The 10703-nt window shown below is 41.4% G+C and overlaps 1 protein-coding gene across 1 annotated transcript; it reads left to right on the plus strand.

Annotated features, from left to right (window-relative positions):
- On the plus strand, positions 1 to 9163 carry map2k2a (mitogen-activated protein kinase kinase 2a). Its single transcript, XM_038716178.1, is given in 12 exon segments — positions 1 to 797; positions 982 to 1192; positions 2812 to 2958; positions 3086 to 3163; positions 3534 to 3585; positions 5512 to 5636; positions 6252 to 6341; positions 6343 to 6466; positions 6659 to 6723; positions 6865 to 6926; positions 7184 to 7229; positions 7346 to 9163. Coding segments are annotated over 12 exon segments (1200 nt in total). The 5' UTR covers positions 1 to 708; the 3' UTR covers positions 7457 to 9163.
- The last annotated feature ends 1540 nt before the right edge of the window (positions 9164 to 10703 follow it).

Here is a 10703-nt window from a genome sequence, read left to right on the forward strand (position 1 = left end):
TTAGCACAAACTGCAGATATCGTACATCTCCCGTGAGCTCGCTGCCTCTCTCGCATCCATTTGTCAGAGGGCCTCAGTCTCGCGCTATTTATGAAGGGCTCTCCCTGTGGGTGTCACACAGATCTGATGCTGCAGCTGCTGCTTCCTGTATTGAAGCACCATCAACCAGAGCCAAAGCCCTTTTTCGCTTGAGAGCCCCACACCTCGGACTGAAAGACGGAGGGATTTGTTGCTTGGACGCTGCCAGTCGAGTCGGCCTCCCGGTGTAGCTGCCGGTACACCCGTGGCGGCTCGCTGTCTCGTGAAAGCTGAGAAGAGGGGCTGCACATTAGGGCAGAAAGACGCAGGGCACGATTTTTCCAGGGGCTGGTGCTAGCTCAAAGCAGCTAGTGGCTAGTGGCTAGTAGCAGCAGGTAGATAACCCAGAAGAAGCAGAAAAATAGAAATGTTTTCACTCCAAAAGCGATAGATGCACCGGAAAACGACCTGACTTTTAACGAGCACCTCGGCATGATACGAATTACCGAAATAGCTGACTGACATGCTACCGAAAGTATAGTAACTTTGCTAACGTTAGCTAGCCAAGTTGTTAGCCATCTAGAGCTGATCCTGTTGCTTTTTCACACTTGGGTTTCGAACAAGGAAACGGCCAGATTAGCAGCTTCCCAGCTCACTGCAGGTTAGTGCGATATTTGAGAAAGTCTTGAAATGGCTCCCAAAAGAAGACCCGTTCCCCTGAACATAACGCCCATTGGGGAAGGACAGGCCACCTCCAACACCATTGATGCTGCATCTGAGTGAGTGGCCCTAGCATGAGTTAAAGTAAATTGTACCTGGGTTAAAGAGTGAGTTCCTGTAAAGTGTGTTTTTACAAGCTCTGCATAAGTTTAATATCACGCACTACCCTTTTAAATAGAGTTGTTTAAATGTTGACACATCTGTGTATTAAACCCTGCTGAACCGTCTGCCTCCTCCTCACAGAGCCAACCTTGAAGCCTTACAAAAGAAACTGGGTGAACTTGACCTGGACGAACAACAGAGGAAACGACTGGAAGCCTTTCTCACCCAGAAAGCCCAGGTTGGGGAACTGAAGGATGAGGATTTTGACCCCATATGTGAGTTGGGTGCTGGAAATGGAGGAGTGGTCAACAAGGTCCGCCACAAACCCTCGGGTTTGGTTATGGCCCGGAAGGTGAAAATGAACATTTGCTGAATTTTTTTTGTTGTTGTTACAGGTGAAGTGTGACTGTTGGAGGGAATAAAACACATTCCAGAGGTTTTGTTTTTAGGAATTCCAGTACAGTGCAGATTTTTATCATTGCACCATAACACTCTTGCTGGCTTGGTTTGCTGCAGCCACTTCTGCATGGAGCCGCACTGACTTGCTGTGTGGAGAAAAGCACACCATGCTCCATGATTTCAAAGCAGCAACAACACATCAGGACTTGCCAGAAGTATATGAGAATGTACAAGGGCAGTTAAAGGAAAATGCAAAGTTGAGACCTTTTTTCCAATAGAACAGGAGAATAACCATTAGATAAATCTTAATATCAGCGTATCACAGATTATAATCATTGGCGGCATATCTATCTATCTATCTATCTATCTCATAAGTAAGAACAAATTGCAGTGCAAAGCATGCAGAAGTGGCAAATATATGTTTGAGGTTTACAAGCAGGTTCATTGTTCCACCATAGACTCGGAACAGAAAATTACCTCGCACAGCTATAACATGAGACCGGTGCATCAGAGGGGGACGAGTAGGTCAAAAGTTGCAAAGAAACTCCCACGCGCTGTTTAACTTGCAAAAATAAATTTATAAGGTGATAATGTTTTGATACTAGATTTGGTACTCATTTTTCCTGATGAAGGTGTAGTACCAAGTTTCAAATTAGACTGTGCAGGAGTTTCTCTGCAAATCCTTTTTCCACCATAAAATGTCTGTCTGGCTGCTCCCTTTCAAAAACAGTTTTGCTTTCAATGTTTCTTTAATTTCAAAATTTAATTAAAACCGTGCTCAAAACATTGTACTCTTGTTAATGAATGAAAGAGACTGTTTCCGAAAGGGAGCATTCTGCAGTGTTGGGACTCCTTGTGAAATTAAATAGTACCTACTTTTTGGATTCGGCACCTCGACATAAAAGATGTTTGTGTGTTTTACACACTGATTTGCAGTACATATTTTGGCCTTTTTTAACAAAACCTAAAGGGATCCTCAGCTTGTGTATTTTGTGCGATTTAAAAAAAAAAAAAAAAAAAAAACATTTTTGGCATCTCGCAAATATAGTCAAGTATTCCTGCATCATAGCGTTGTATTATTTAGATCATAACGTAGGGTGCACAGTTTACGAGCTATTGGGATTCCATGCAGACACTACAGCAGCAACTCAAGCAAGCACAAGCTTGTAGGCTGTCGAGCTGTTAGGTGTGTGTTGACAGGCAAGTTGAATTTCCCCTAAAAGTTCTACAAATGATGAGACACAATTTTTGAAATCTGGGAACTTGCATTTGTTATGGGGGTTATCACTACTTTAAAACATAGGTGTAAATTCTCAGACATTTGGTGTGTATATAGACTCACGTGGTTTGTGTCAGTGATTGAAACTACTTTAAATGTGAAATCCCAAATATGTGTTGAGGTTGTATAACATATCACACAGACGAACTGGAAAGTGTTGTATTTATGCCAACCACCACCTTTTGAAATGCGTTATCTTGAGATGTTTGGAGGTCAGTGAGTGATGTAACCGCATCGGGTACATTTCTTTTTGTCAGAACAGCAGTTTATGGTCTCACTCATTCCCTCCTCAGTTGATCCACCTGGAAATCAAGCCTGCCATCAGAAACCAGATTATCAGAGAGCTGCAGGTGCTGCATGAATGCAACTCCCCCTACATTGTGGGCTTCTATGGGGCCTTTTACAGTGATGGGGAGATCAGCATCTGTATGGAGCACATGGTGAGAGACTGTTAGCAGGGCTTGCAACCAATGAACATACATGTTGTCTATTTGAGTGGGGGGGGGGGGCGGGGGGGTTTGTTTTAATGGTTATGTCAGATTTATGTTGTGCAACTTGTCTCTGCAGGATGGGGGATCCTTGGACCAGGTCCTGAAGGAAGCCAGGAGAATCCCAGAAGAAATCCTGGGGAAAGTTAGCATAGCTGTATGTAGTTCACTAATTAATACAATACAAATGTAGTTTCTGCCTTTTGACTTGAGAGCAGCTTACCGGATATGTATGTCATTTTAAAATCGGTTGCAGTGGTATGAATTGATATTTATTTGATTCTTAAAGCTTGTTAACATATGTGTTTTTTTGCAAATGCACTGCTATTTGTGGGTGTGTGTCTTTTGTGGTGTTGCTTAACTAGCGGTCATGCATGAGTCACAAACAACAGGGCTTACTGTATTTTACTCAACTTAAACTCTTGCATCAAGTCCAAATAACCAATTTTTAAATTGATATCTACACAGGGAAGTGTGTGTGTGTGTGTGTGTGTGTGTGTGTTAATGTTTTGCTCTCTTGTTTACAGGTACTGAGAGGATTAGCATACCTGCGGGAGAAGCACCAGATCATGCATAGAGGTAAGGGCGTTCTCTAGTTTTAATGACTCGCATTGCTCTCAAAATCATTTCTGCAACATCAACTTCAGATCACTGTGGTGTGTAGTTTACAAAATCAAATGATGATCAGGGTGTATGTGGACATTAAGGTGTGGAGTGTAGTATTGTGTACATTCATGTTGTCTTGGTGCTATTGATTCATTTGTGCATCACAAATACATGAATATCACAATGTAGTTAAAGAAAGAGATGTTTTAGTTATTTTTGTCTGATATTAGCAATAAAATTTATAGAAATGACCACAAGGGCAAGTCTGTTCAGGTTACAGGAAATTTAGAAATAATACATTGTTGTTTTTTTTTGTTTCTTTAATGGCCGTTTGTGGCTAATATAATGTTCAGTATTAGTGGTAGCTAAATTTTGCAGTTGCTTGTAAGGCAACCCGCAGAGATTCAGACCATGCAAATGTTACAGTCTAAACATCACGTTTATAAAAAAGAAAAGCATGGATAGAAATGCAGGATTATCCTTCAATTTTCCACTGACATTATCCTTGCTGTGCTAAAACATGCTCAAGCACACTAACAAAAAGCACATAGGTATTATTGCTATTTCCAAATGTCTAAGCGTTTTTTTTTTGTTGTTGTTTTTTTGCTGTTAGTGAAACCACTTTAAATGGACCACATTAACTAGACCCGGCTGCAGACGTCCCTGTACTTTTTCAGATCAGATTTGTATTAATTGTCTTCATGCTTTTTTCCTCCATATGTACTGCATCAACATCTTAAGCACTTTAGCACGCTCACCACAAGGCAAACTGTTGTTTGGGAATACCACGAGTTCCTGATTTTGAAATTTGAAACATGAAGCAAAAAAAAAAAAATGGGGTAAAAAAAACCCATTATCTTTGCATTCAAACAATCACAAGTCACACCATAGTAGAGTCCAGGGCAGTCTGGGTTTCAGACATGGGTGTGTTGTCATGAATGATACTGGTGAAGGCAGTAGGCAGACATCAGTGTCTCACTGTGCTACAGGGTCGGTGGTACTCTAGGACGGTTGTCTGTGAGCTCAGGCAATAATTACAGCCTCTCAGACATGATTATACAGCAGCCGCGCCTTGTTGACCCCTCCCTCCCATGTCTCCCTCCATCGTTCTCCCGCTCTTTCATGGCCACCTCTTTCTCAGCCACTCCTCACGTGTCCTTGGCCGGTGGGAGGGGGTCACACACCACAGAGGGCAGATTGCAGGGCACAGTCTTACCCCATTATTTTGCAGGATGTTGTTCGGTGGGAGCGGGAAATGTGGAGGCCCGGGCTTGTTTTATAACAGGGGCTGAGCTTGAGTCGCGACTATTTTCCACCTTGCTAGATAGACGCAGCACCACAGATGAAGCTTTTGGGGTGCTGTGCATGCCACCCGCGGCCCTCTTGAGAGACTGTAGTGATGGTTTAACTTTTTGTCTCTGTAGTCATTCTATGTTGCAAGAAATATTTTTCTTTTGTATATTTGTTTATTTTTTAATGTACAAAAGCTATTTGCTATCGGAAAGCTTTTGTTATTAATGTTTACTGTCCCAGGAGGGAAATTTGTTACCAAAGCCTGCACATATTCGTGTCTCACATGAAGTAGATATAGATGCACGCAGCATTTATTCATATTAGAAATGCAAATTTATATATCCCGTCCCAGTCCCATGATGAATAGAGAAATTGACTCCCATCTCGCAGAAATCACACAGGAATCCCGAAACAGCCTCTAATCCCTACATAGGGGTGTACTTATTTGCTTTTTGTTTAGCCATGATTTCCTATTGTAAGCAGTCCTCTCTCATCCTGAAATTGTACATGGATTGAGTGTGGATGACGGATGAGATGCAGTATGAAGACGAGTCTCACTGAAAACTTAATGTACATTTGTTCGTCCTCGACCCCTCTGCCACATAGATGTCAAGCCCTCCAACATCCTGGTCAACTCTCGCGGAGAAATCAAGCTGTGCGACTTTGGTGTGAGCGGCCAGCTCATAGATTCCATGGCCAACTCCTTTGTTGGAACGCGCTCCTACATGTCGGTGAGTCAGCTCTGCACGCCTGCGCCCCCACCCCTTTTCCTCTGGCCCTATCCCCACTTTCCTTCTCCTCTTTTCTCACATTGCTCTTGTTCACTGGCCCCGCCCTCTGCCTTCCTTTTCTCTGGCCCTCCCTCACTCCCCTGCCAAGAACTGAGGGCTGTGCCCAGGAAAGGGCTCTTTGGCAATGAGCGAGGCAACTGTGCTCACTCTTTCTCGTCCTTCTTTCCCCTCACTCTTAGACACCTGGTGGGTGCAGTGCCGAAGGCTGCTAGTCTGTGCGTCCTATTCCCAACCCTTACCCACAAAGCACCAGTGGTGTAGAGACACTTGCCCTTTCTCATACCCAATGCACACACCTGCCCTTGCTCACCCTTCTAACTAAAACAGTCCAAAGCTGCTCTTTACCTCCTGCCAAACCCTCCCATCCTCTGTCCTCTTGCCCTCACCACACCCAATGCTTCTTGCCATAATATCCCCCTCCTCCTCTCCCCCTCCCATTATGCTATCCTCCACTTCCTGTGCCTACCCCACCCAGTCCTCTGCCGAACCCTCTCTCCTGCCTGGCATCTTGGCTCTACCTGCTCCCTCTGACGTAGATTGTGTGTTTCTCAACAGCCGGAGAGACTGCAGGGCACTCACTACTCTGTTCAGTCTGACGTGTGGAGCATGGGTCTGTCCCTGGTGGAGCTGGCGATTGGCCGCTACCCCCATCCCTCCGCCAGAAGCCAAAGAGCTGGAGGCCATCTTCGGACGAGCCGTTATGGACGGGGCTGAGGGAGAGCCACACACCAACACGCAGAGGCCTAGACCACCCGGCAGGCCCGTGAGCGGTAGGAAACGCACAAACATTTGCAAACCCATGCGTCTCAATTTGTATAGACTTTTTACATTCATGTTTTCATGATAAAAGCTTTCAAATATAATTTTAATAAAAACAAAAAGCTTGCTTAAGATATTTAAATTAATTTATTACAACTAATTTGTTGTTTGTAATTGTGTGCATGAAATGCTGTTCTCCACAGGACATGGGATGGACAGTAGACCTGCCATGGCCATCTTTGAACTCTTGGACTACATTGTGAATGAGGTCTGAGAAAACGCCAATTTGTGTTTATTCTCTTAAACACACACACACACACACACATTTCTGTTTCTACACACAAGCAAACCGTAAACATTTGCATTAATTGTTCTGTTTTTGATCTTTTAATTCTTGGTTCCTCCTCAGCCACCGCCTAAACTGCCGCTTGGGGTCTTCACCAATGATTTCCAGGACTTTGTGACAAAATGGTGAGCACTGGCAACAGCATTTTTACTTACAAGTACTTTACAAGTACTTATCTGCTTTTAAAGTAGATAATGTAGAGGACTTAAGTTTCCATGTGTTTTTAATGTCATGTGATGTGAAGACAGCAGTTGGTGTTAACAGAAACAAGTCTAGTGAGATCTGAGATTGGGGGAAAAAATAAAACTTAATCCTTCATTGACAGAAGCAGTTCTATAGTCTTGCATGTCGGTAACCTTTTTGGTGTCATTTGTGTGTGCAGTTTGATCAAAAACCCAGCCGAGAGAGCAGATCTGAAGATGCTGATGGTGGGTACCTGAACTTTAATTTTTGTTCATCTGCTAGTTTGATTATGAGATCATTATTTTTTTGTTATTGATGCAAGCAGTGCAAACAGTGGTGTCGCTTTTTATTTTTCTTTCAGAGTCACACATTCATCAAGCGATCAGAAGTGGAGGAAGTGGACTTTGCCGGCTGGTTGTGCAAAACCATGGGCCTCAACCAGCCCAGTACTCCCACCCGCAGCACTGAGTGAACAGGCCCCCACTGCCCTGACCACACCTCTGGGTCTTGCTTACATACACATAAATATACTACACATACAGCCATCACACACATTGGCACTTTTTTTTCATCTTGCTCTTGGGTAAAAAAAAAAACAAACAAAAAAAACCTTTTGTTTTGCCCCCCCCCCTTAATTTCTTCACCAGCAGCAGGGCCCGTTGAGTCATTGTACTGTAAGACCACAGCTTAACCATGCCAGTGTCAAGAGTAGCTACAGCTCATGTTTCCACATTGCTGCAGAGGATGTAAAGCACTGAAGGGGCTGCCAGTGTGTCAGCTGAATTTGCATTGACTGACAAACTTCTTTTTTGTATTGTTAAATATTCTGTATTAATCTTTTGTATGGCAACAGTTGATGGCTTGTGGGATTGTATTTTAATAAATGACTAGTGATTTCCAAACAGACAGAAATCCAAACAGATTATCTAGATGCAATTGGTTTTATTGAAGGTGAATGCAGCTCTTTTGATTTAATGTCCCTTTGTCAAATGTATTTATGCTAAAATGTTCTCTGCAGAGACCTTGCAATTATTTCCAATATAATAATCAAATTTGTGAGTAGAGTGCGCAAGACAAATGGGCGTCTATGGAGTCATTTTCACGTTTTGGTAAATGAGCGATCTCTCTAAAGATCATTTTTGTGAACATCACAAACCAAAGAGGGTACTCAAGACTAGTTTTTTTTTTTTTTTTTTTTATGGTTTGTTTGTGTTTTGTTATGCCTGGTCAGTTTGTTGTGTATGCACATTCACGAACAGTATATCAAAATACCTTGAATGTTTTGGGGTTTTTTTCATTTAGTGATCTACACTCTTGATTGTGTTGACATTGTTTCCTCAACATGCATTTCATTTTACATCCCACACTGTGTCTCTGACATGTGAGGAGGCATATGCTGTGGAGGCCTGATATATGCCAGAATATTGACATTGAGAAAACAATGATCAAACTGTGTTTGTGGGATGATATAGCATGGTTTATTATCTTTCTAATACTGTATGTGTATTTTATTTCCCAAGATCATGATGGGGATGATTAGCTGGTGGTGTTGTGTTTTTTTTTATTTTTTATTTTTAATCAAAATCCTGAATCTCTGCAATGTCCCATATGAAGTTTTAATCATGTTGACTAACTTTTTTTTTTTTTTTTTTGTTGGTCTGTACTTTTCACCTGAAGTGTATTTGGTTTGTTTTCACTGTACTGCTACGTGTGGCGCTCCAAGCTTTCTCTTGGGACACAACCAGCCTAGTGGCATGCTTTTGGAAAAGACTTGGGTACAAATACAATTGAAAACACTTCCCCTGCGATTTAACTTAATTAATTGTGGTAAAAGTACAAACCCAGGTCAGTGTTGGTCACAGGATGGTGGTGGTGTTACGTGCTAGCCTGCCGTCTTGCTAGAGCTCTTGTATTCTCTCTGCTTATGGCTGCCCTTTCTTATCTCCCCCGTCCCCCGTCCCCCAAAATGTGCGTTCGTTCCGAGCAAAATGAATGCATTGTCACTTGTATGTGTACAAAGCTATATACAAAAATTACAGGAGTAATATTTTGCAGTCTTAATATACAAATTTTTGATTTATGTAAATGACAAGGGAGAAGAGTCATTTTATTATAATATAAAAATGTGTTGGATATGATTATAATGTATAAAAAGATTAAAATAAAACTTATTTGTGAATGTATTGTAAATTATTCATTTATGATAGCCATTGAGCTCCACTTTGTCATTACTTATTTATTCATCCCCTTTCAAAAAAATATTAACAATAGAGATGGCTGTTTTTACTACAGGGTTATTTATGATAATATTGGTTGTCACTGACAATACTGAGGTCATGTTCTTGGTGTGTTTGTGGAATTTGGGGTTTAGAGCAAACTGGTGGAGACTTTCCCTGAATATGGTGAGCTTTTTATACAGTGATTCCTGTACCCTTTAAGTCATTTAAATTGGCAATACAATGAAAGTATTTCCCCACCACAATTTTGTTCTCAAGAGTTTGAAGAGGGCTTTAACAGCATTCAGACCATGTAGGGAAATCAAATGTATAAAACTATATATTAGTTTAGTTTATATTTTTATAGATGACTATATAATTAGAGACGGTTAATCGAATAAATGAAATATGAACAGCTTGAATAATTTTAAACATTTTAGAGACTTTGTTGTTTGTGTCAGGTCACAATTTGGTGGTGGCCAGTTGGTGGTGGATGCTTGCGGCGACCCTTTCATGCATAATCTGGATGATTTTTCCTAACTAACCTCCAAAATGTGATACTAGGCCGGCCCCTCTTTCAACTGGTCTGGTAATACAGCCGGATGTAGTCGTTTCTGATTGGCTGGAAATCTTTCAGTCATCATTGCAACAACGACTATGCTTTATTGTTCCAGGTAGGTAACTTTCAATAAATAGACTGCACTCCGATTGAGAGATGGATGACGAGTTGAATGCAGACTATATTAAGTATATATTTGAAGTTGTCTTTTAAATACATCTTAATTAATTTTAAAAAAAATATTATTAAATATTTAACTAGCTAGAGCATTAACGTTAGCCTACAGACAAAGCGTGGTGACAAACTTTGTGACGCACCAATGAAAAAAAGGGTAACTCTGAACCTTAAAGTCGACATTGTAACCTACTTGTGAAGTTAGTATTAGCTAAACTGTTTCCTACTGACCCCAGTACTCAGTTAACATTACGTGTAAAGTTAGGCCTCACGTTACAGCTGCAGGCACATTTTTAAATGTACTAATTATAAATGTTTCAGCATTTGGTACTAGGTCAAGCTGATATCTGCCTTTTTTTAACTGCCTCCTTTTTAATTTTAATCAAAACCTTCATTCAGACAGTATAATGACAAACACAGCTTTAATGTGGGGTGTCTGGAGTTGGAGAGCACCAGCTTGTATTGGACTGAAAAGCGACATTGCCATAAAAATGTCTGACATCATCTGAGACTGCCATGGCCTGAGAAGAACTAATTTTGACTGTGGGCAATCAGGGCAAAACTGAAACAGAAGGCAACTTGTGTAAATATTATGCGAAAGTGTATATCCTGCTATTTCATTTCACTTAGGCTGCAACTTATTCACCTGCATCCTCTTCACTTAGCATTGCAAATTATAGCAAATGATGGCACCAAACTTCCAAGTACTGCAATTCATGTGTGTTTCTGAAGTTTGAAAGCTGTGATTCCCCTGAGCTTATGCAGAGACA

The sequence above is a fragment of the Micropterus salmoides genome, unplaced genomic scaffold (assembly GCF_014851395.1).
Source record: "Micropterus salmoides isolate LMB-PRFRI ecotype aquatic unplaced genomic scaffold, ASM1485139v1 Ms_hic_scaffold_13, whole genome shotgun sequence".
Lineage (NCBI taxonomy): Eukaryota > Metazoa > Chordata > Actinopteri > Centrarchiformes > Centrarchidae > Micropterus > Micropterus salmoides.